This window comes from Protopterus annectens, chromosome 4.part1 (assembly GCF_019279795.1).
Source record: "Protopterus annectens isolate FY-2018-M chromosome 4.part1, PAN1.0, whole genome shotgun sequence".
In the NCBI taxonomy this organism is placed as follows: domain Eukaryota; kingdom Metazoa; phylum Chordata; order Ceratodontiformes; family Protopteridae; genus Protopterus; species Protopterus annectens.
In genome coordinates this window covers 934,354,602-934,381,859 of record NC_056734.1, presented here as the reverse complement: position 1 = coordinate 934,381,859, position 27,258 = coordinate 934,354,602, and the positions used below count along the sequence as shown (strand labels likewise).

General features: G+C 38.8%; 1 protein-coding gene across 1 annotated transcript in view; it reads left to right on the top strand.

Annotated features, from left to right (window-relative positions):
• Positions 1 to 24,958, top strand: part of LOC122801346 (mucin-5AC-like) — a 150,970-nt gene extending 126,012 nt beyond the window's left edge. Inside the window, exons 49-50 of the mRNA XM_044070885.1 lie at positions 7,173 to 7,262; positions 24,639 to 24,958. Of these exons, the coding sequence (XP_043926820.1) occupies positions 7,173 to 7,222 (50 nt within the window). The 3' untranslated portion in view covers positions 7,223 to 7,262; positions 24,639 to 24,958. The remainder of the gene's footprint in view (positions 1 to 7,172; positions 7,263 to 24,638) is intronic.
• Positions 24,959 to 27,258: the final 2,300 nt, after the last annotated feature.

Sequence of the window (27,258 nt, the reverse complement as noted above, 5' to 3'; positions counted from 1 at the left end):
CCACACCTCCAGGTTAGTAACAACACATGAAGCATCAGAGACCATCCAGGTGCAACTAACCATAGGCAAAACTGCTATACAACTGGTAGCATGTTACAGACCACCCTCCCAATCTCAGGAACCCCACTTAGCCTTCCTGAAGACATTGGAGGATATGAATGTCTCACCAAACACCATCATATTGGAAGACTTCAACTACCCTAACGTAGACTGGGTGCATTATTCTAGCCCAAACATCCTAGCCCAAAGGTTCCTGGAATTCATAAATTCAAATGCAATGGAACAGCTAGTCACCTCTCCCACAAGGGGAGATAATATACTAAACCTGATCATTACAAACATGGGGACAAAGTGCTCCACACCAGAAGTATACCCTTCACTAGTGAGATCTGACCACAAACTAATCACCCTGGATATACATATCCCACCTCCACCCCAACACAAAAGACTACAGTGAAAAACTTCTCAAAAGCCAACTTTACACTTCTTAAAACTGAGATGGTATCCTTTAAGCCCACTGGGACAGTGGAAACCATATACCACAATGCAGAATCCTTCACAAATGCTTTCTACGGACATCTCCAAGAATGCATGGATCATGCAATCTCAAATAAAACCAAGACCCTCTCCACCAAGGGCAGGCATCCTGTCTGGTGGACCCCAGCCATAAACAAATTGTATAACAAAAGAAGGAAGCTACTGCATGACAGAGCAAAATCCCATAAAGAGAAGGCATCTCTGATCAGCACTAGTAGAAAGCTACGTTCTCTCATAAAAACATCCAAGGCCAACTTTGAGAGAAAAATCGCTATGGACACCAAAGATAACCACAAGGCCTTCTTCAGCTATGTTAGAAACCTGGGCGGAAACCCTCAGATATGTTCAGAGTTAGTTCACAATGACAAAAAATACACTGAACCCACAGATATTGCCAACATTCTGGCAGACAGGTTCAGTGCAAATTTCTCCCCTCCCTCACCCCCAAAAGAAGAAATACTTGTCCCAGCTGAATGTAACCTCCCTGTCATCTCAGAGTTCCAGGTGAGAACCGCCCTCAGCAAAGCTAAAAACACAGCATCAATGGGACCTGACGGTATCCCAGGTTGCGTGCTACGTGAACTCCAAGAGGAGCTAAACCCGCACATAAAAATGCTATTTAACCTTAGCCTTACTACAGGATATGTACCTGAAAACCTGGCGTACAGCAACAGTAGTCCCACTCCAGAAAGGAGGCACCTCTACTGACCCTGGTAACTACCACCCCATAAGCTTAACCAGCCTGGTCTGCAAAGCTATGGAAAGAATCATTATGGAACTAATAAACAGAGACATTGGGGGCTTACAGACACTTGATCCCACCCAGTTCGGCTTTGTAAAAGGCAGATCCTGCCTTTTAAACCTGGTTAACTTTTTTGAAACAGTCACTAGAGCCATTGACGAGGGCAAAGCAGTCCATACAGCCTACCTGGACTTGGCTAAAGCTTTCGACACAATACCCACTCTGGCATCATAGACAAGCTCAACAGCTTAAATGTAAATCCATATGTCACAAGATGGGTGGCAAACTGGCTAAAGGATAGAACCCATAAAGTCAAAATCGCTGGAACCATGTCAGACTCAAAGCCAGTGACAAGTGGTGTCCCACAAGGCTCTGTCCTGGGACCCCTCTTGTTCGGCATTTATTTCTCAGATGTGAAAGCAAACATGGGAGGGTTGTGGCTGACAAAGTTCGCAGATGACTGAAAACTAGGTTCCATAGTCGATACACCAGCTGACACATACGTCCTACAGAAAGGCCTCACTGAAATGGACAACTGGTGCCCGACTCATGGCCTTAAACTAAATGCCAAAAAATGTATAGTCATCCCCTTTGGGAAAAACAAAGTGCCCACAAATTATCACATAGGCGGTAACCCACTGAGTATGGAAAAAGTAATCAGAGACCTGGGGATCCAAGTCGACAGTGACCTCTCATTTGGCACCCATGTTGCCAAGGTGGTTAGAAAGACTTTCTACCTTGCCCACCTTATCATGAAGGGATTCACATCCAGATCAAAGGAGGTCATTGTGCCCCTGTACTCCTCCCTTATCAGGCCCATGATTGAGTACAATGCTCCATTTGGTATGTACCTCACCCGGCACTTGCAACAGCTAGAGAGACCCCAAATGTACCTCACCAAGAGGATCAAGGGTCTCCAACATATGTCATATGCTGCCAGACTAAAGAAACTCCAACTCTATTCAGTAGCATACCACCTACTCAGAGGTGATCTGTACCTGACATACAAGGCCATGTCCAATCAGGAATTGATGGGCATGCTCCACCTCAAAAAATCCAAATCCATCAGAACCACGAGAGCTAAAGATTTGAACCTCAGCATAAATATGAATAGGACATGCTGGAGGGACAGATTCATAACTCAGAGGCTTCCCATACTCTGAAACAGAATCCCAGTTCATGTTAGGCAGTGCCCCTCACTGACTCTCTTCAAGATAAATCTTGACGAGTGGATGGGAGATCGCAGGTTTACCCCAGGGGGTCATCTCGGTGTCACTACTAGACAGAGGCACAGTAAACTAATTCTATTATGTAAGGGGGTCTTCACTGTGTCACTACTAGACAGAGGCACAGTATTCTAAATCTATTCTGTACACTTTTGTACCATTACATGGGGTGGCGAAAGCCACATCGCTATGGCTAGGCTTATAAATGCCCCAGGGCAGATAGCCTAGTACCAAACTATGAAACTATGAAACTATGAATTAATTACTGTACTATTCATACTGCTACTGCAGACATTTATTTACCTGTAAGTCCTGTGGTGAGAAAATCTGTTAACAATACATAACTATTTCTATAAATATTCAGTAGTACTTGTCTGTTTCTATAAATATATAGTAGTACTTGTCCCTGAATTGGAACCACGTATGTGTGTGGCAAACGGAACAACATACATATCATTTATCAAACTGAGCTGCTGAGCCACTGCTGTGTGTTCATTGACTAATATATGCCAAGAGCTCACCTGGTAGCAAAGTCTGACCTGTTAATATAGGTAGAGTGTCACACAAGACTGCAGTGACAGTTGAACACACATGCATGACATTCATGCATGACAGAGATAGTAGGTGAACTATGTATCAATACTTGGAATGCAGGAGTACACATTTAACCCCTGGATGGGATTATGTGTGATATTTACAGACCATACTGGGGTGCTGGGTTGCCTATCTGACCCATATACAGTTGCAGATGGTATATTTGCAGTCTACAGCTATTACAGTTTCATACTTGCTTGCATCAGCATAACTACATTCAGGAATGCATATAGCTGAAATGCAAAGGTTAACAAAAAACAATCCTGAGAGAAACACACTATTAAATATAATATTAGACACTACTATTCTGGGTACAGATCTTAGTACAGAACAAATATCATAATGCACTATATCTTGTAGTGCAGCTTCACATCTACACTTTAGCAAAACAGTTCATTATTGGCCAACTTTCAGTCACTTCATGGTATTATACCTGTGTTTACCTCACGGCAGCTGTAATAATAAATTTCTTGACCAACAGCCCAAAATACACACTACATTTGGCACAACACACCTTTATTAGGGGTGACATGAACCAGTGATTGGTATACATTTAACAGTCTTTATTGCTGAGCACTTAAAATAATGCAGACGTTGAAAGACAGCTGGTATTCCACCATGTTGGCAGTACTAATAAGTTTATTTCTTAACAATGCGGACTGCAAATCTACTTTATTTCCTGAAAATTATGAATGCAGTTGATTTATTCCCTTCATTACCCGAACATTATTAATAATACAGCATACACTTGTTATTCCTTAACATTAGTAATGCAGTAGTAACTTTATTTCCTTCACCTTAGCAGAGTTCATGCTTTCATCTATATTGAACTGTACCTAGCATTACTCACTTATATCAGGTCTATAAACACATTAATTGCAGTACACTCAAAACAGAATATACCTACTTGTAGTTACTATTGTACTCTTTCTTAATTATATTACTATATATTGCAGGATATATCTATACTCACCACACTCTTGGTGCAACCTGGCCAGGCACCCTGCATGGGCCTCCAGGTTGTGAGCTCTCTCCTCTGCAGCTGTAGGGAGAGAAACACACCATTATGTGTACCTGTCTATCAGATATTCATACTAGACTTTTATAAATCATTGCTTCCTATACTTACAAACTTGTGGGGTATTGTCGTCCTGAGCATCTTGGATCCACTGGGCCAAGAGTTCCCCCTTCCTATGCTTCAGGTCATCGTAGTGGTGATGCACCTGCTCAACTTTGTGTGAGATACCAGTTGCACTGGTGAGACCGTGTGACTTCTGGTGCAAGGCATCTGATTTGTATTCCGATCCCTGGTACTGGCTGCAGCAGCTGGATGTCATGGTTTTTCACAAGAAGCCCAACCATGACCCTAGACTCCAACATGCCTCACCACTATGTCCAGAAGCACCCACTCTCTGCAACTCCTGCCATAGTTCCTGTATGGGTCAAACTCCAACAAGTTCTGGCTGTATTCCCGCCTGTTCAGCTTAAATAAGGCTGTTTTCCTGCCCTTTACCACCACTTGACCATTTTAAAAAATCATAAGTGAAGCTTTGAACCATGCAAACCGGCTAAGCGTAGCTGAGCAGTGCTTAAACTGGCATTGCTTAGCAGTGCCCAAACCAGCTAAATGGAGCTGTGTGTTGCTAAGTACTGCTAAAACGGGTCCTATTTAAGCATTGCTTGGCTTGGCTTAGCAGCTTAGCTAAGGGCAAACCAAATGCTATGAAAAATATAAAAAATATATGTTGCAATTATTTGTTCATTAATGATACTTTAATATTATGTATATCTATTTTACTTTATATCACCTAACCTTATGTATTTTAATTTCTTTATCTTGGAGTGTGCATTTTAAGTATTGTTAACTTATATCACCTAACCTTATGTATTTTAATTTCTTTATCTTGGAGTGTGCATTTTAAGTATTGTTAACTTGTGTTTAACTGGATCTTTTCTCCTTGGGTCTTCACTGATAATGGGCTTCTGGCCCAGCTGGACTAACCCAGTTAACAAATGACAATATATACATAATTAAAAAAATAAATTATTATAACAACTTGCTATCATATGTAAAAGCTGAATGGCCTGTCTGTGTATTTGAACCATGCACATACTGCACATAAGGCTGTGACTCTAACCATTTACCTACCATGGATACAATAACTACACCTATACATTTTTATATAACTCTCAGTGACCTTTAAGCACTGCTGAGCACGGCACCATGCAAACCCACTCAGCTATGCTTAAACATGACCTTTTACATTAAAATTAAAAGTATACTGTTTCTATTTTTAGATGTCTGGTACGTGTCCATTGCTAATGTGCCATGCCATGCAAACACACACACACACACACACACACACACACACACACACACACACACACACACACACACACACACACACACACACACACACACACACACACACACACACACACACACACACACACACACACACACACACACACACAAGAAAAAGAGGAAGTAACATTTTACTTTTATATTTCAGTGGCATCCAGCACTTTAACAGTGCAGCCGGTGAGTTACTCATTTCCAGACACTGTAACACACCCCCTACACTGATTCTGTAACCGTGTTATACTCCTCTCTCAGTAGCGCATCTTCATTAATATACATGGTGTGCTGCTGAAGGGGAGCCATAGACACGGAAAAGTACACTCCATGTAGGCTTTCCACTATTCCTACATGGAGTTTATTAAATCCCCACCCAAGTCTTTTTGGAACAGGGCCAGGTTTACACTGGAGTAGGTCATTTAACTGAGAGCAATTTTTTTGGAATATGATATAAAATCTCAAGCAGTCCTGTCACCAACAGTTCACAGCTGTACTAACTTCTAATATCTGGATATCAGATTTGGAGGAAAAAGACTGTACTGAAGAATGGTACTTCAGGGAATTTGGTTCAAAAAACCTTCATCCACATCAGAGAGAGAGAGAGAGAGAGAGTGTGTGTGTGCGTGTGTGTGTGTGTGTGTGTGTGTGTGTGTATGCAGGCTCTCTCTCACACACACACACACACACACACACACACACACACACACACACACACACACACACACACACACACAAACACACACAAACACACAATATAACTGCACCATCACACAACAGTAGGGAAAGGGGAATCTTGCCAAAGCTCCACACATATCCTCACATAATCCCACACTACTGACATATAAAGGAAATGAACTTCAATTAAATATAATCTGACTAGATATGCTCAGGCAGATAGAGCTCAACTATCTGGTCAGCAATTACATGTAGGAAAGCACTTTCTATTCCCATATATTCTCTTCAGAATGTAATGTGGACAGACAGACAGACATCTATAAATGAGCTGACATAAAAAATATGGCATGCAGAAATGTATCTATGGCAGTGAACTTATATCTGAGTATCTTGCACTAAGCCAAACTAACAACTTCCTTGCTTTATGTAAAAATGTAGTCACAGTGCTGCTTAGGTTTTCAATAGTTATTTTACCAGTCACAGGATGAACATAAACATGCCACCATGTAGATCTATAATTGTAGATTATTTACAAAACATATTTATTTTACATTTGTTGACCGGGAAAGTCCGACTAGGTTCCATAGATCCTGTTTTCAGTGGAGGCCTGGGGAGAAATGCTCCAGAAGCATGTCTTTAGAATGTGGGAGGAAACCGGAGTACCCGGAGGAAACCCACGCGAACGCAGGGAGAACATGCAAACTCCACACAGAAAGCACCCCAGCCGAGAATCAAACCGGAGAACCTCTTGCGGTGAGGTGACAGCATTAACCGCTGCACCACTGCACCACCCAACATATTGTCTGAGTCACTTCTGCATTCAGTTTTAACATTGACCTGTTTGCTTCTTTTGTACATTGGTCTGAGAAAGAAAATATGACGTGTTCCCAGACATTATGAAGTACTTCTGTTGTTTGTTATTTAACTTTTATGTGCTGTGAATGTACTGCATGAGTTAGAAAGTGCAGAATAGTACTTTTTTGTTATTTTATTTTTGCAACATGGACAATTTTAAGCTAATATTTCTCCTCTTAATTAGAATTAGATTTCACTACACAACTAGCAACCACTCAGTTACAGCAACCATGACCATGTAATGGAAGAAGGACTGATGGCATTTTAGTAACAGGTATTCAAATTATTATTCATTAATAAATAATACAGAATGCATTTCAATGTTGCAGTGACACAATAAGGAGTTATATATGTCTAGATTACTCTAACAAAATGATTTCCTTTGGTTCATAATGTTATATTATTATTAAACCTTTGTATATTTGTTTTTCTAATTATTTAACTGTCCATTAATAAAAACTACCACATATTTTATTTACTTTTGTTACCAAACAGACAACATGCAGGTGCTATTAGGCAGCTGGTAATTTGGGAAGCATATCTAAAATGTTTACTTTGATAAACAAAAACAGAAAAAAATATCAGAAAAGATTATCTTATCGCAGTGGACAAAAGATTCAGGGGACTATATCAGCAAAGTGAAAAACACAATTCCAGCACTACACCAGCAACTCTTTATTTAAAAAGCGATCTGGTACCTCGGCAATTTGCCTTCATGGACCACAATTGCTTCAAGTTTAAAGCAAATATATATATATATACACACACACACAAAAAACAATTCACAGCTGTTACCAATTAATTCATTAACGAAATTCAAACATTTAAAGTAGTAAATACTTATAATAAATGTATAATATTTGATGAATACAAAAGTATTATAAAAAACACATGAGCAAAACTAATAAATACATAAATTAAATGGCCAATTCCTGATTCAGACCAAAGGGCTTCAAAGTTTTGTACTTTAAAATCATTCTAGTTTCTAATTCAAGTAATTTAACCACATAATCACCCCCTCTAGACAGAAAGCTTTTTCCTAATACACAAAATTTCAAACTACTAGTGGAACCATCATGTAAATCATGAAAATGTTGTGCAACAGGACTAGCTTTGTTGAAATTTCTAATATCTTTGAGGTGTTCTAGAACACAAATCCTCATCATACTGTCCAATATACCAAACATTGGAACATGAACACCCCAAAATGTAGACCACCCCCGTAGATCTGCAGTTGAAATTATACTTAGGAATAAACATTCTTCCATTAATAGTATCTAAATTTATGACCCTATTGCAAATATTGCAGTGGCCACATGAAAAAGTTCCTGGATGCAAAGTATTTATGTTCCCTCCAATAAAATTATAACTTAACAATTCTTTTAATTTTTTTCCCCTTTTAAAGGAGAATATAATATTGTCAGGGAACAGATGACCTACCATTTCATCTTCACACACAATATGCCAATATTTCCTCACAATCTGAATTAACTCCCTAGAAAATGGAGAAAATTTAGTGACATAAAAAAGTTTCCTGTCATCATCAATATCTCTTGTTTGATGCATCCTGCCCCCAAATCTTTTATTCCTAGACAAAATATGTGGACCAACATCATCATTTCCAAGTATTCTACTTTTGCATCTTAATAGCTGACCTTCATCATAGCCTCTTTCCCTCAGCCTAAATAAAACCATATCCATTTCCTTATTTTTTTTTTTATTTTCATCATTAGTGTGATCATAAATTCTTTTAAATTCACCACAAAGTAGAGAATTTAATAAATGCTCCGGATGCATACTAGTAGCATGTAAAAACATGTTAACTGAAGTAGGTTTTCTAACAGGCCTATAACCTATAACCCCATCATCCTTGTATAGAGTTATGTCCAAAAAATTAATCTGTTCTCTATTGAGTTCATGAGAGAAAGTGAGACCATGTTCATTATTATTAAGATGATCAAAAAATTCAAAAAAATCATTAACATCACCCTTGCAAATGAAAATAAGGTCATCAATAAAACGCTTATACAATAGAACATTATTTCTAAAAAATGCAGTGGGATAAATACATTTCTTTTCAAAAAATCCCATGTATATAATGGCATATGAGGGCGCAAATGCAGCCCCCATAGCCGTACCTTTTAACTGCAAAAGTAATTCATTATTAAATGAGAAATAATTATGAGTCAAACAAAATTCAAGCAAATTAATCAAAAAGGTGGTCCTAGGCCCTTCACCCAACATGTCCAAAATAGATTCCAAACCCCATCTAAGATTGATATTCGTATATAATGATTTTATATCAATCGTGACCCAGTAGTAATCATCTTGCCATTGAATTCCAGACATTTCATTTATTAGGTCCTGTGTATTAGAAATATGTGCTGCAACCTTCTTCAAATGTTCCTTCAGATGGAAATCAAGAAAAATATTAATATTATTTAGGAAAGAGCCTACCCCTGAAATAATAGGCCTACCTGGAGGATTTTGTAAACATTTATGCACTTTGGGTAAAGCATATAAAATAGGTGTAATAGGCTTTTTAATGTGCAATTTACACATGTCCCTATGTTCAAAAAAACCAAGACGCTCTCCTTTTTCTAACAAAGCTAAAAGTTGATCATTAAATTCCACAACGGGGTCCCTAACTAATTTTTTATACTACATCTACATTTTTAAGTAAATCAACTACCATATCACAATATTTCTGTCTATCCAAAATAACCCAATTTCCACCTTTATCGGCACATTTAAAAATGAAGTCAGCCTTCTGTTGTTTTAGGCTCTTCAGAGCCAACCACTCATTTCTGCTTAAATTATAACATTTCTTCTTACTTAGAAATTCAGCAAGTGTTGTAGAAATTTCTTTAAACAGAACCTTAAAAAATAAACTAATAACAAGCACATTAATAACAGAATGAACTTATTATCGGTTACCAAATATGGTAAAGGTAACCTCCCATACCCAGCTTGAAAACAAACCGAGTTATTCTCCATTTCGTCTATGCCAAAAAATTCTGCATCATCATAATCATAGAAGGACATATTTAATAAGTCCTTATCCAAATCATCACTCATATCAGAGTTATTTAAAAGAAACTTTACCAACAGAATCTGCAGCATATCTATGAAAATAAACTTTCAAAAGCAACTTCCTGCTAAATGCCTTTAGCTCTAAATACAAATCCGCAATAGAAGGAAAATGTGTAGGCACAAATTTGCTACCTTTAGACAATATAGCCTTCATATCACTGGCAAGATTAAGACTGGATAAATTTACACACTGTAATGTCTGTACATGAGATTCACATACCACTTCATTACTTGAAACGGTTTCTCCCCTTCCTGCCGTTTCTCCCCCAATTGGATTTATCAGTCTGTGAGAAATGTTCCACTGTGGGAGAGACCGAGGTATCATTTCTACCCTCAGTTTCCATCATCACAGAAGATGAGGGAGCGACAAAAGTAACATTTTTAGAAACATTATGTTCAGTTGAGGACGCTGACATACTTCGTCGCTTCTGGCTTCCGCTCCTGACCCTTGACCTACTATGTGCTGGCTCACGCTGCCAAGAAAACAAAACTCCAGTTTCATAATCCTTTAAGTCCCACAAAAGTTTGTTCCTTTTATGTAGAATTATATCACTCTCTAACTTAGAAATTTTCTCATTAATCTTGGAAATCTGCACCCTGTAACAGGACTCCTCCACCACCTCATCCTGTAAGTGCAAAATCTCAGACTTCAACTTTTCATGCGCTCTCATGTTGCGCTTAATGAGAATACAAATCCAATTTAAAGTACAATCCAAGAGGCTTTTTTCCATTCTTCGAAGAGGTCATTTTCCTCTTTGGAAATTTGAGTGGCAGGTAACCTGTCTATACATAGCCCTCTTGGAGTTAAGTTCAAACTTACATACTTCTCCAAGAAGCAAAGTATCTGGCATGCCAATAAAAACAGACAACTAACAAGAACTCAGGAAGAAGGAACACTAAATAACAATGACTTAAGCAAGCAATAATGCCCAACAGGGCATGAGCTATTGTGGAAATAACACCCACCCAGGGGTGTTCTGAGGCCTGACATTGCAGGACAGCCTGTAAACCCCTGGAAGTGCATTATTTCCACATTATACAATGACCCCCCATTAATATTCAAAAACGTGCATGCTGATTGTTCAGTGTGCACGTTGTAAATCAGAGTTATAGTAATGGAAAAAGGTCCGGTCACATGGACGTTTTCCATTACTATAACTCTTTTTTTTACAGCAACTGCGAACGCAAGATCTCCGTTGCTTCACACTGTCTCGCTATGTTAAACACGTTTAACATAGCGAGACAGCTTTAAAAAAAGCAACGGAGATTCTCATTCTCCATTGCTTTTTCTAAAGCTGCCTCGCTATGTTAAACTCCTTTAACATAGCGAGACAGTTTGTAAAAAGCAACGGAGATCTTGCTTTCTCCGTTGCTTTTTTCAAAACTGTCTCGCTATGCTAAATGGGTTTAACATAGTGAGACAGCTTTAAAAAAAGAAACGGAGATTCTCCGTTGCTTTTTTAAAGCTGTCTCGCTATGTTAAACCCATTTAACATAGCGAAACAGTTTGTAAAAAAAAAAAGCAATGGAAATCTTGCTTTCTCCGTTGCTTTTGCCCACAGCTCTGATGTACTGCATAGGCATACGCATGCGCAGTACATCAGAACTGCCGCAGAATACCAGACAGCTGCGGAAGAGCAGCAAGGAGTCATTATACAATGCCATTATTTTAGAAAAGTAATTATTTTTTTTTCTTAAATAATGTCGTTGTATAATAGCAATGACCCCCTTCTGGGTGTGGGTAATGCTGGATTTACCCACGGTTGGCTTTGTTTGGCCACGCGGGCTTCACCCACGTGACCAAACCACACCAACTGTGGGTAAATTCAGCATTACCCAGACCCAGGCGTGGGTTATTGCTATAATAACACACACCATGGAGGGCATTATTTTATTTAATGAATGGACTATCTGTAAAATTGTTGTGTTTTAGTTACTTTTTTCATTACTATATTTTTTTATATATCGTTGATGTAAAATACTCTGTCTGATGTTTCAAACTTGCTATAGTATATGCTAAAGGTGTTGGAGGAAACATTTTACATCCAAAATGTAACACTTTAAAAAAATATCCAGGGGATTTATTCTGTTTTTTGGTCACTTACTCCTAAAATGATTGGTTTATTGCCAATCACTGGGGATTGAAGTTACTAAATAATGACCAATATTTAAGCTTCAGACTTTTATTTTCTTCAGAAAGTTCATGGTAACACAAATCCTTTTATTTAAGCAAGTTTGTAATTTTATAAGACCAATAATTACAATCTGTTCCTATTTTTGAGCCTTTATTTTAAGCTTTATCCAGATTTCTTCAGCTGAAAAGTCCAGGGGTATTCAAACCTCTTGACTATTGCTGCTGCCAGTGGTCAGTCTCACTCACTCACTCTCTCACATGTATACCTCTGTTTTAAAAAATGCATGCTAACACAAATCTCAATATTCAAGTAGAATATGTTCCTATTTTGAGCCTTTGCCCCCCCCCCATAGGCTTATCCAGATATCTTGAACTAAGAGTCAAGAGCATACCTCTCAGCTGTAGAGATTTTTGCAGAATGTCTAGAATTTTGGCTTATGTGTACGGTCCCTTCCTCAAAAAATTTGTAGTTTTCTGACAAATCACTGGGGATTGAAGTCATTAAATAATGACAGACATTTGAATTTCAGACTTCATATCCTTAAGAAAAATACATGCTAATGGAAACCTTGGTATTCTAGCAGCTTTATAAGTTTATAAAAGAAATATTTAAAATCTGTCCCCATTTTGGTCCTTTGTTCCTCCGTTATTTGTGGCTCTATCCAGATTTCTTGTGCCAAGAGGTTGAGAGGTATGGTCAAGAGGTACATAAACCTTTAAAATGATACTGTTGCTGCCAATGATTGCTCAATAGCTCTAATTCTTCACTCTCTCTCTCATTCTCTCACACACACACACACACACACACACACACACACACACACACACACACACACACACACACACACACACACACACACACACACACACACACACACACACAGTCTGTTCTGCTTTCATACATGTATTCGCTCACACACACACACACACACACACACACACACACACACACACACACACAAACAAAAACATACATACAAATACTTTTTTCTGTTTTGGTTATTTTTTAATTCGCTAAACAGCAAAATCGCTGCTTAGCAAGTGTAACATAATAGCTCCATCTCTCTTTCACTCTCATATATGCATACACTCTCACACACAAACACATACATATGCACACTTTTTTATTTTAATTTTTTCCTTTCTTTTATTCTCGCTAAATGGCAGTCATTAGGATTTCAGTCTGAGCTCCATGGCAGCTTGATATACTGCCTAGAGCAGTGGATTCATTTCTCAGTGGGTATTATCTGTAGATTAACACGGTGCTGGAGAATGCTCGTTCTCCAAACAGGGTGCAATCTACAGATCACCCATTCTATAATATGCTAATAATCTACCTAAAATACAGAGCAAATGGTTAAGCAAAGCAGCAAAGAACTGTTTCTCTTTTTTTACAGAAAATAAATATAACACACTACGTTTACAATGATTCTGCCATAGTTACAGAATGTTAAAATGTATAATTCTTATTTATGTTTATGCTACAGTTATGACGTCATCTGAAATTTTAAATCTTTCTACTGCTTTTCTGAATCTTTTCTTTCTGTTTCAAGGCTGTGTTTTGTACTTTTACCTTAGGTACCCTCCTCATCTACAAAATACAAGCTGCACTGTGAAACACTACAATCAAATATGCTTTATTCTATCTGTACGGTTTCCAAAACATCAAAGAATGAATGTTTTGTTTGATTTTCTGGGGAGGGGGGGTCTTGTCTTAATGACCTCCAGCTACTGGTCACTTTCATAAGTGTTCCCATCATCCTGAATGTTCATCTTTCTTGGTTGTTCTTCCCTTCTTATCAGGATTGTGTGGTAAAGGGGTTCCTTGGTTACAGCTGCTGCCATGCAGCTGCTAAGTTCATTCCTCTCATCCAGGCACTGCCTGCATAGTGTCTGCATGCTCACCAGTATTATACTAGGCTATATCACTTGCACTGAGAGCAAGTCTTTTGGAATCTGGCCCCCACCGTAAGCCTTATTTATAGGTAGGCCTTACACTGAAGTAGGTCACTTTCACTGAGAGAAAGCTTTTGGCCTTGTGACAGGCTTACAAAGTTGTAAGTCACTTACACTGAGGGCAAGTCTTTTAAAATCTGGTCCACTGTTTCTAAACAGGATTTCCAGAACTGCAGAAAATGAAGGATAGAAAGCAACAGTTGCCTTTGCAGCTTAAATTATCAGAATTCACAAGCTGATATTAAAAGCTATCTCAGTTATTTTTTTTTTCCAAAGGCTGCACTGAGTTACACAATCATATGATCATAGGAGGTTACTAGGATAATGGCCCCATTGCCCTTACAAGCCTACTCAAGTTCAACCCATGTTCCCAAGGGGGCCTGACTCAAGCAGACACTAAAATCAGCACCTATTGGCCCTGTCCAAGAGAGGCACAGGTGGAAACCTGGAGTGAATTTCCGGTTATCCATCCAATCGTCCAAATTACACTTAAATTCGGCCAATGAGGGGCTTTGTTTAACATGAATAGGAAGCTTATTCCAAAGGTGGGGAAACCTATGTGAGACAAATATGTCTCTCAAGCAAGTTCTGTTGATGTCACATACCAGGTTAAGGTCCTTTGAGCGAGTGACACATGTGCCAATTGACTTGCGAATGTGCAGCATTTCCATCAAAGCTGGATCAGAGATTGCTCTATGTGCAAGTCACATCTCACCTCTGAGCAGTCTGAATGACACAGAGTAAAAAGACAATTATTTCAGTCTGTCTGCATAAGACAGATCTTGAAGACTCTGCATTTTCTTCATAAGGAACCTTTGTAGTCTCTCCAATTGCTGCGGGAGTTTGGAAAGGAACATACCAAAAGGAGCATTGTAACCTATTATTGGCCTGATGAGGTAAGAGCACAGGGGGGTTATAACCCTTTTTTCTGGAGGCAATGCCCTTACTTATGAGGGGAAAAATATAAAATGCCTTTCTTGCCACTGTGGAGGCATGGTGATCAAAGTTAAGGCTGCTGTCAACCTGTGTGCCCAGATCTCTCACAACTGACTGTGTGCTTAGGGTATTGCTATTGATGTGGTAGTTTGCAAGAATATCACCCTTGCCAAAGGGATGATACTGCATTTTTTTGCATTAAGTTTAAGACCATGACTTTGGCATCAGTCATTAGTCTGCCTAAGACCTTCTTGCAAGATGTTAGCATCACAAGGGGTTTCAATGATCACTGCCAGTTTGCAGCCATCAGCAAACTTTGTCAGCCACAGTCCTTTAGTTTTAGCCTGTACTTCAGAGAAGTAGATTCCAAACAGCAGGGATCCCAGAACAGATCCATGCGGAATACCACTAGCTATGGGTCTGCTGGAGGAGGTGGAGTCCCCTATTTTTACCGTATGAGTTCTATATGTGAGCCAGTTTACAACCCACCTGACAATATATGGGTTTATACCCAGCTGGGTGACTTTATCAATGATGCCTGAGTGGGGGATTGTATCAAAGGCCTTGGCTAAGTCAAGGTAGGCCATATACACAGATTTACCCTTGTCTAGGGCTTTGGTAACTGTCTCAAAGAAGTCCACCAAGTTTAATAGGCCTGATCTCCCCTTGACAAAGCCAAACTGGGTGGGATCGAGCATTTGGAGATTTCCAATATCTCTGTTAATAAGATCCATGGTGATTTATTCCATGGCCTTGCAGATAAGGCTGGTCAGACTAATGGATCTATAGTTCCCTGGGTTCATGGATGCACCCCCTTTGTGCAAAGGGATGATGGTAGCTGTTTTCCATTCCACTAGGACAAAGTCAGTGCTTAGGCTGTGATTGAAAGGTGTGCTGAATGGCGATGCTAATTCCTGTTTTAACCCATGTAGAACACAGACCAAGATATCGTCTGGCTCCATAGAGGCTGTGTTTTTGGCCTTGGAGAGGGCATTTAAGATCTTCTACTCGGAGATAATAGGTGAGAGACAGGTGTTTGGGATGCTTTGGAGTATACGTGGCAGGGACATGGGAGTGAAGTTTTTACTGAACCTGTCAGCCAGCAGGTTTGTTATATCCACAGGTTCTATATATGTAGTACCATTAACTATAAGTTCAACACAAATCTTGGCCTTACCTTTGAGGTTACGGATGTAACTAAAGAATGCCTTGTGGTTATCCTTAGTTAGGGAAGCTAATGTGGATTTAAATTTAGCTTTGGAGGACTTCACTAGGAGTCCTATTAGCTTGTTTAAGTTGAGGAGGGCATGTTTACAGTTTGAGACCATTCCTTCCTGCTCTTAGACAGCAATTTCATTCTCCTGTTGTATAGCCTAGTAATGGTCGTTCTCCACCAGGAAGGTTTGTCTTTCCTTGGAGATCTTGGTTTGGTTCTATTAAGTATGGCAGAGTCAATACAATTGTACAGGTGCTTGTATAAAGCATTGGTGTATAACTCAGCATGGGTGGCTGTTCCATCAGTGGAGGGAGGGACTATGAAGCTATTTATGCTGCCACATAAGAGGTTGTAATTGGCCTTGGAGAAGTATTTTAGTCTAGTCACTGCTATTGAGGGGTCTTGTGTTATAGTTACATCTAGTGGGACTGATTTGTGGTCAGATCTCACCAGGAATGGTCAAACATTGGGGGTGGTGCAGCAGTCTCCCATGTTGGTGAGCACCAGGTCCAGGATGTTTGAGCCCCTTGTGGGTGTGGCAACCAGCTGGTCTAGGGCATTTGAGTTAATAAAGTCCAGGAACCTTTGGGCAAGTGAGTTAGAACACGTATAATTTACCCATTCTATGAACGGGTAATTAAAGTCACCCAAAACCAAGGTGTTTGGCTGTATCTTAACTGACTCAAGTAGATCCAAGTAGGCTGAGTGTATGTCCTGATTCATGGAGATGGTCCTATAGCTGGCAATGACCTGAAGAGGGGGTCTTACCTGCAGTCAATTGCACCTGAAGTAATTTAAGGGAATAATGCTGTAAAACCAATCGAGAGGTGTATTTATCTTTAATGAATATTGATACACCACCTCCTTTAGTTCTCACTGCTTCAGTTTGTGATCTGAACATGTGGAAGGAAATGTAACCTGGTAAAGCTGGGGTATCGTCCGCAACTTTAAACCAGGTCTCAATGACTGCACAAATGTCAGCATCTTCCAAGGTGAGGACTGCTTCCAGTGGTTTAGAAACCCAGCATTTAGCAGCATAACCTTGAGGTTGTTTTTAGAGGGTATTTGTAAATCAGGAATTTTGTTCTTGTGACATTACCTAAAAAAGGCACCATGGGGATGGTAACAGCCTTAGCCAGTAACCAAAATCACAGGGGTGACAGATGAAGACCATCTCTTGCAAAGCTTCAAGGTATGTCGACCATTTCATCCCAGGCTGACAGATACTGGATCCCCTTTGATTAACACCAGAAACTAAGACAATTGTTAAGGTCAATAATTTTTTTTGTATTGAGGTATCATCCTAGTTGCAGGTAAAATGCTTCTTAAGACCAGGGACATACCTGCCTGAGACACACAATCTGAGAGCTCAGTTACGTCTTTCTTCATATAGTCCAGTGAGGTACGTCTCAAGCTGTTCACACCAACATGGACTATGACACAGTTATAACAGTGCCTGTTGTTGAGAGACTTGAGTTTGTGTGTGATGTGGTGAATCCTGGCACCTGACAGACAGCTGACTGTGACCTTTTCCTTATCCAACCTGGTTAGAGGGAGCATCTGTGTGTCTCACAACTGAGTCACCTATGACTAAGATGTTTGTTTTATGCCTTAAGGGCTTGAGTGGTGAGACAGTAGTGTGTGATATGTGAAGCATGCTTGTGTTTGGGAGGTCTCTAATGTTTATGTAACCTTCTTGTAAGGACCTCCGCATATGTAGGTTTATGTTTTGTTGGTTTGGTAGGTGGTGTGTGTGTGTGTGTGTGTGTGTGTGTGTGTGTGTGTGTGTGTGTGTGTGTGTGTGTGTGTGTGTGTGTGTGTGTCTGAGGACCAGCATTTTGATACAGTTATCAAATGAATTTGAATTTAAAGAAATAATTTTATTTAGGCAGTGTGATGTATACAAAAGATAACCTGCAATAAGCAAAAGGGTGGAACAAGAGCAAGCCAGGACAAGACAGATGAAGATTCATGGCCTATACAGGCTATGGCCAAACTCTCATAAATCTAACCACACAAGGTACAGGGCTTGATTCTCACTTTTGAGGGTAAGTAGCTAGGCTTAAAATGGCTCAGAAGGGCAGCTAGCCTAGTTCTTGGAGAGAGAGGTGTAATGAGGCACTAAGTATGGTCCTTTTGAGGGTACATAAAGGGAAGGAAGACTAGGTAGGGTCATGGCAAGGGCAGGTTCTGGAATTGAGAAAATAAGCTTTTAGTTCATTTTTGCTGGTCATCATGCTGGTCCTCAGACCCTTTTGTTTATGACCTTAGATCACAAGGTCAAGAGTAATACAATATATAGCCAACAAAAAGCATATTTCTTTGTAGGAAGAGGAAAGTGGATGACACATACATGTATACACACACATACACACACACACACACACACACACACACACGTGCGCACACACACACACACACACACACACACACACACACACACACACACACACACACACACACACACACACACACACACTATGCTACACTCTATTCTTTATAAACCCTCCTTCTGTCCATCTCTATCTTCCTTAGTCTCCATCTACATTCCATCCCGGATCCTCCGTACGTCTAACCAACAATTACTTGATATCTGCCACCCAAAAAGGTCAGTAGGCAAACTACTCTACAAACACTCCCTTGCCCATGCTTGAAACAAACTTCCCCGTGACTTCCGTTCAATCTCCCACACCTCACACTTTAAAAATGAACTAAAAGCTTATTTTCTCAATTCCAGAACCTGCCCTTGCCATGACCCTACCTAGTCTTCCTTCCCTTTATGTACCCTCAAAAGGACCATACTTAGTATCTCATTACACCTCTCTCTCCAATGTGTCTACTATGCATTTGCATAATTTTATACAAACAAAACATTTTTATTGTTGACCTATTGAACTATATCATTGTAAAATTGTAACTTAGCTTCTTTTTAATGCAACTTTAACTTTATGCATGTAACCCAACATGTGTGAATCTTTTTTGCTATAACTGCTATTATATCAGTATTGTTTAAAATTGTACTTGTTTAAAATGTACTACTGGAGCTTTTCTCCTCGGGTCTCCACTGAAAATGGGCCACAAGCCCAGTTGGACAAACCCGGTTAAAAAATGTCAATAAATAAATAAAATAAATATACTTACCTATGAACCGAGCATGGTTTTATACACAGGAAAAAAACTCTTAAAAGCTTCAAAAAGATGGGGAGAATGCAAATACAAAACTTATTGCACTCATCAATGACAGTCCCATTCCCCACACAAAAAAAGTGAAAAACAGGATTAAACCTCTGACTAAAATATAAGTAAATTTTTAACTCATAGCCATCTTAACCACACCTGTCATCACCATCAAAAGGTAAGATCAAACACTTCACACATACATGCATCATGCATAGCTGGCATTTGCAACCTTCACCAGAGTAAAACAGACAATTTGAGATATATACATAGATGAAACGTAACTTCATATTATCATATGATCTTGTGTCAGCCTTTCCTACAGGTCTAGGTCCACTTCACAAACTATTCTTTCATTCTGCTCCTACTTGGTACCATATACAAAACAATAAGATTATCAGAGATGTTTTGCTGTAAAGCTGCCTGGCAGTGTGTAAAGAAAACTGGGAATTTCACCAAGAGTTTTGATTCAAAGATGGTAGGAAGGCTAACAGCCAAGGATATAAATTCAATTGCATTAAACACAAAATATTAGGATTGTCACCAGCCAGGTCATGCAGACTGTTAATTGGCAAAGTTTTATTTCATAAGTATGTTGAACAGAACTGTAAGACTATTAGAAATCAAGGAGTGCACATTGAAAAGACATTTAATTGAAAATCAGGTATCCCAGAATACAGGTGTTGTCATTACCAGCAACTAGGATTTCCTCAAGTCCTCATGGCTCAGCTTGCTGTGGGTTGCATCCACTGACTGCATATGGTCATTGTTTGAACACTCTGAGAATGCAGAACATCAGGTAATATCTGCCTGACTACACAACTGATCTAACAGCATGCCGCCCTCCTCCCCATTAAGCTAAGTGTAGACAAATCTATAGATGTATACAACCACCCTGTGCTGTGCTTAACCAATCAAATGCACATCATAGATGAGAAGAGGCTGAGGAAGTCAAGCCCCAGAGTACTGGTAGCGGCACATAGCCTGAATCTGCTAGACCAGATGCAAGGCTACGTGTTCCATTAGTACACACCATCAAGATGTTTATTGATATAATACACAGGAAAACATGCATTGGTCTAGGTGCTGGTAGTATTACAGGGATATTTGTGCAGCACAGTTCAAATGCAACACAAACAAAACAGATACTGGATGAATGACAACGGTCTGGGAAAATGAAAAAAGTCATAAATGGTAAGAAAATAAGTAACTGGTAGGAAATGATTGGAGAAGGAACTGTAAGAGTATACTGACACAGAGTAAAGAAATGGTGGACTACATTTGCTGATCTAGCAGGGGATGGACACCTATCAGGCTGAATGTGGAAAATGGGGAAAAGGTTATCCACAGATCAGATTTAAGAAGAAAAATTAAAATATTAAAGAGGATGGAGGGAGATGAAATAAGGAAATAAATTGAACCAGTATCACAAGTTAAGGAATCCTCAGTGATAGACCTGAATGATATCAGCTGTGTAATGTATTTGGCCAGTCTTAATGGTAAATGGCTGTATACTACAGACAGTTCCTGGGAAAGTAAATCTAGACCTCTGAATGGGTCAGTATATGCCTGTATGGACCTTTAACATGCCCATTACACCAAATCAAATGTTGATTGTTTGTTTGATGGGAAATTTAATGAAATTTCCACAGGCATGTGTGCACCAGTCATCTTCTGCTCTTCATGAATCCTGGCAGATTGCCTTTTCTTGTCCTTTTTGATGAACTGCATGCAGCTACTTGAGGGCAGTTTCATTTGCTGACTCATAGCTGCAGCCAGTCGGCACTCAAACAACAGTAGGAAGTAGCAGACTGGTGGACAGAATTTTCTTCAGTGACATGGAGCACAGCATTGCGGATTGTCGAAAGTGGTGAGAGCAGGATACTAGTAGCCCCTACCTGTGGAATAAGCAACAAATACTGCTTAGTCAACAGCCACCCACCTAAGAAATAACTTATGTCTGCTCCAAGTATTTTGTAATCCTATCATCGAGTTTTATAGTGCGGTCTATTGGCGAGCAATGTTGTAATCATACACCATTCTTTCTGTGAAAAATAAATTCTTGCATATATTTGAAGCCTTCCAGATTATGTCATCAGCGTTTTAGTATTTGTCTACAACTGCACAGATTTTTATGCAGAGATATTCATTACCGCACAATGATCAGTGATCACATAGCTGACCACTTCATCACGTCTCATTTTCTTCAAATCCTGCACTTATCTAGTCTTCTTTTAAACAGGTCTAGGCTGCTGATATCTTCTTACTTGGCTATGTCATTGATCTTTAACATCTTGTGCAATCACTGACCTCTTCTTCTCAGCAACTCTGAGCTACACGCTCTAGGGATCTAAACCTTGTCACCACAATAAACAGAACATGTTGGCGGGATAGATTCCTGTCCCAGAGACTTCCCATACTCTGGAACAGACTACCTATTTATGTCAAACAGAGCTCCTCATTAGCACTCTTCAAGAAAAATCTTGATGATTGCATGGGAAATGGGAAATTCACCCTGGAGATCACTTCTGTGGCTCTGCTCGACAGGGGCACAGCAAAATAATTTTCTTGGGTGGTGAAAGCCAGGGTACATTTTTTGGCTAGGCTTGTATGGGCCCTAGGGCCGATAGCCTAGTACCTATCTATGAACCTATGAACCTATGAACATGTCATCTTCAGTTGTTTCAGTCCTACTTTTATGTAATTTGAATACCATGATTAAGTTCTTTAGTTTGTATTTATAACTGCACAAACAGCAAGCACAAAGCATTGGAAATATTTGAGCATGAAACATATCTGAAACTAATAAAGCAAACATAACTGTTTTTGAGGTGAAAGCTCCCCTGCACCCACCACACCACCCATCACCTATACCAACTCCAAGATCATGCAATTTTGTGGAAAAGGGAAAGCTTCAGTATAGCACAATCTTGCCTTTTAGTATCACACTTGCAAAACTGCACATTTGTGATATACATTAAGAGAATCATTAGTGCACTGCTGTTAACCCTGGCAGCAATTTATGTTTGCTTACTGAATAAGCTGAAGGCTTTTCTGAAGTCTAAGTATATTACAGCAACCTGCTAACCCTATCAGAGAACTTCATCAGAGTCTCTTGGCAGGATCTTCTTGCTGTGAACCCATGTTGTTTGATGTCCTGTAGGTTGCCATGATCTAAGAAAAAATGACATATCTTTTTTTCTAGATTTTCTTCATGATGTTCCTAACTAGTGATGACAGTAATTTCCTTGGATGTTTTTTTTCTCTTCACTTACAGAGTGTCATGAGACATGTGTAGGAACATTCACACACATGAACAGTGGAAGACATTGCAGGTCCTTCACTTCAATGAGCAGGCACATCAGTTTTTGACAAGGTGGTGTTAGTCTAAAAAATAGAACTCACTTAACTGTTGCCTGGATGATGACATCCCACAATTCTCTCATCTTGTAGGGGACAAATAGGCTGATTATTTGTGGGAGGACTGATATTTGATGATGAAAAACTATAAAAAAGAGTGCTTCAAGCACTCCCACTGCTTTTTCAAGAACTATTGATACCTTCAGAGATAAGTATTTGGCTAACTGCCCTTGTGAGACATTTTAAGCCTAGCTAATTATCCCATGTGATAATCAAACCCTGCACCTTGAGTCTGCAAGGTAAGCATTTTAACCATTATGCCATCCTCACACCCAGAAAGAGTGCCCCACTCCCATACCAGAAGTTGAACCCAGGTCACCTGGGTGAAAACCAGGAATCCAAACCGCTAGATCATATGGGACATCCCAAAGTTTACTCACCCTATGCTAGAACTCAGAACCATTTGAACTCCAGACCTGGACTTACCACTTATTGCTACAGGATTAGTTTTAGGTTACTATTGTTAAGTTTAGTTTGAATATATAGGTCTGAATCATATTTTTAGCACTGCAAGCAAATCACCAAAGAAAAGTCTTAACCAGACAGTTTTAAATCATGCATCATAATAACAAAATAGCAGAAAGTGGAAAAAAGTGGAAGAATGAAAAGTAAAATAAAAACCACATAAAAGAAATTGAAAATTGTCCTTTAAATAAGATGTTGTTATATAATACTATTCAATATAAAACAATGTTAAATATCTTACATCATATATCTCCCAATGAAACACAGAATAACACATTACTTAGTAATATTAATTAGCAATATTATATCCACTCTACTTTATTAGTTTAAAAAGTCTGCTGTTCTGCTACAAATCATTTGCTACCACCCTGTGGCCGAATAGTAAATCTCATGGATAGCATCAAAAATAACTTTCTCAAAATTTATACAGGTTGAGGTATTATTATATAAAAGCATTTTTATTCTGATTTGTAATGGCATATATATGTACATATTCTCTTGCTGAGAACTTACTGGTGGTCTTCTCAACATTGAAAACTTTGCAGCTTGAAGATTTTGCCAGACAAACCCACCCTCAAATATTTACATGCAAAATGTCTAGATGACCCTATAAATGACCTATGAGACAAACATGTATGAGGGTTTTTGATTATAAACCTACACATGGAGTGGTTATTGCAGGTGCATGGTTTTTTCTGCTTATCTGTTTTGTTTAATGTTAACGATCTTTTTATTAATAAAGACTTGGGCATTTCCAAGCATTTTTTGATACTTCCAGATTGTCATTATAAGTTTCCAATTATTATTCAAAATATTTTTGGTTTCAGTACTGTCTACAGATGAAGTAATAGGAAAAGGACATATACGTGTCACTATTCCCTTCTTTCTGTTTAGTGAATTCTTCTGTTTTTAAAATTGCTTTATAACATGGCCGCCTTACTTCACCTGCTATTTCCCTGACCAAACTTCTTCTTTAACCACTATCAACAAAGAGTTCATTTATCAACCCAAGTTCTGTTAAAAAATCATTGATGATGCAAGTCTAGATGGTCTAACAAATTGAGTTTTAGTAAACTATCCTGACCTTGCAGTTGGCCTTGGTGGACATAATTAGACCTCTTAGTTTCTTGTTTAGTTTTCTAACAAAGCACTTGTCTTTAAGGGAGATGCTTTTCCTGGTTTTGGCCATATTAAATGTCCTGTTTAGGTCAGGATTCCACCATTACTAACAAACTTACATTTTTTATTCACAGGTTCCACGTTATATTAACCTCAGATAAATGAAAAGGACAACAAGAAAGAAGATTCTGAAGAAAAGGCAACGAACTGCCAAAAGTCAACTTTTAAGCAATTCATGGATCTTTGAAAACCCAGTAAAATTAAATATTGTGTAATCTGAAAAAGAGGATGTATGTAACACTGGATATTATCAGTGGAACTGTGTATGGTTTACATTAATTGACATGGTACTGTTATTTAAGACTTTGAATGTTTTGTGAGAATTGAGTATTTTGCACTGAACTCTTGAAATGTAAAAAATGTATATTTCTCTTCTTGTGTAGATTTTAAGCAAAACAGAATAAATTTTTATATGCATCAACATTTTACTGACTATTTGAAAGCTCCATGTTACTCCTTTTAACTAATATTTCATAGAAGTAGACATGATACTGAAAGTATTGCGTGAATAGATACCGATGACAATTTTAAATCATCCAATGATAATTGTGAATTCTCCCACAGTTTGCATTTATTTTTATTTAATTAATTTGATAATTAGGTAAGATATCTCTGAGGCAGAGACTATTTTTCATAATAAACAACAGCAACCACCAAGCGAAAAAAACAGCAAAATACAACCCAAGGGTGATCCATAAGTTTATTCTGTAACACACTTTCTTCCTCTCACGTCTCGGCCATAGCCTTCAAGGAGTAAAGAACCATAGGAGCACACACATTTTATATACTAACAGATAACAATTGGATAATTAGTTAATTACCCACTTAAAACATTTTTTATCAAGATAATACAATAAAACAATAAAATAACTAAATTAATACCCTCCAATTCATTTCTTCATTTAATCCGTGGGGGTATAAAGTGCCAAACTTTAAAATAAAAATAGCCTCTTTAAATAATAATTGCTGTTTGAGACTATTAACATCAAAACAAGAAACATTCACTTTTTCCAACACTGTTCCTTTTAACCCCTCATTTTTACCTCGATGGAATTTTTTAAAATGCATAGCCACAGAGCTACTTTAAGAATGCTACTTTTAACTTATACAGGTGTGGACTGGATAGTTTGGTAGCTGTAGTAAACTGGCATTGCATAAAAAGACAAAATGGGGATGGAGACATTTCTTTCAGTATACAAAAGCCCCAGGGGGAGAGGTTCAGGCCATTCCTTGTAAAGCAGTTTGGACAGCTGACCATCACCTCATGAAGGATGCATATTGGACATCTTGAACTCATACTGAAACAAAATCACTTATTAAAAACAGATAATTTTTGCTTGTAATATGGCATTATTCACATTAAAATGCTGCTCAAGAGTAGCGGCATAACAATTTCAGATACAAACTCAGACGCTCTACTATGTCTCTCTTCATAGGCTAAGAATGTATTCAAGGGGTCATTTACACCCATATGTACAATTACCATGTTGTATGAGCATTTGGGGTAAAGGGACTTGAGCTTCCTTGCAATATGAGACATCCTAATAACTGACAGCACACTGCCAACCTTTCCTTCTTCATTATAATTTAGAGGGGTATCTGTGTGTCTCACAATGGAATCACATATAACTAAGACTTTACCATGTAATGTGGCTGGTTGGAACATGAGAATTTTCTAAGCAGATGTGCCTGCACAGCATTAGGTGATGCAGAGCTGCTGTTTATAGAAATCATAGGTATGTGGCGCTGTTTGAACTGTGGGTAGGGCTGGCCTTTGATGAGCTGGTGCCATAGCCAAAGGGCACCACCTTGTTCCACCCCCACCTCCCTGCATACTACCCCACCCATACATCACACAGTGCCCGCTGGTCTCACCTATCTTATTCTGACCTATCCTCTGCTATCCTACCCACCACATGCAGAATACTGTTTGCTACATTATCTCACTGTTTGCTTTACTTTTTAGTGTTTTCCTGAATTCATTCATTCATTCAACGCATCCTAAATAGGCAAAACTGCACTTTAATAACTCTGGAGGAGATTAATTCATCAAGCAATTAGTCTGGGGGCCAGTAGACCCCTGAAGTCATGGGGATTCTTGATACTCTCAGGTTCTTGTAATGATAATGTGAAAAAATATCTTGATAAAGGAAAGAAGTACAGTCTTAACTCTTCAGCTTTGCTTTTTCCTGCTTCCTTTTAACACACCTTAACTGACCAAGACTGCACTGTAATAACTCCAGAGGAAATAAGAAAATTAAGCCAAGTGTCTGGGTCTGTTAGGCCGTTAGAAGCTACTGAGGTTCTAGATGCTGTGAGATGCATTTTAGATTTTTTAAACAATCTTTCTCATCTATTGAGGACTTGAACAAAACTCATGACAAAAGAAAAAAAAATTGTGTTATTGTTTAACTTTGCTTTTCCTTACATCCTTCCACCAGATCCCAACTGCTGAGACTACTCTATAATAACTTTTGGAAAAAATAACTGCATTAAGCAAGGGTCTGGGGTCTGCAAGGCCACCAGAAGCCCTGGAGGTTCTAGATTCTCTGAGGTGCATTTTGAACATCTTCCAATCTTTTAATACAGTGATGGCCTAAATAAAAATTCTACAGAGAAAAATTCAGTCTTTTTTATTTCATAGAAGAAATAAGTTGTATCCAAGGTTTAATGCTCAAAGCTGATTAAACAACA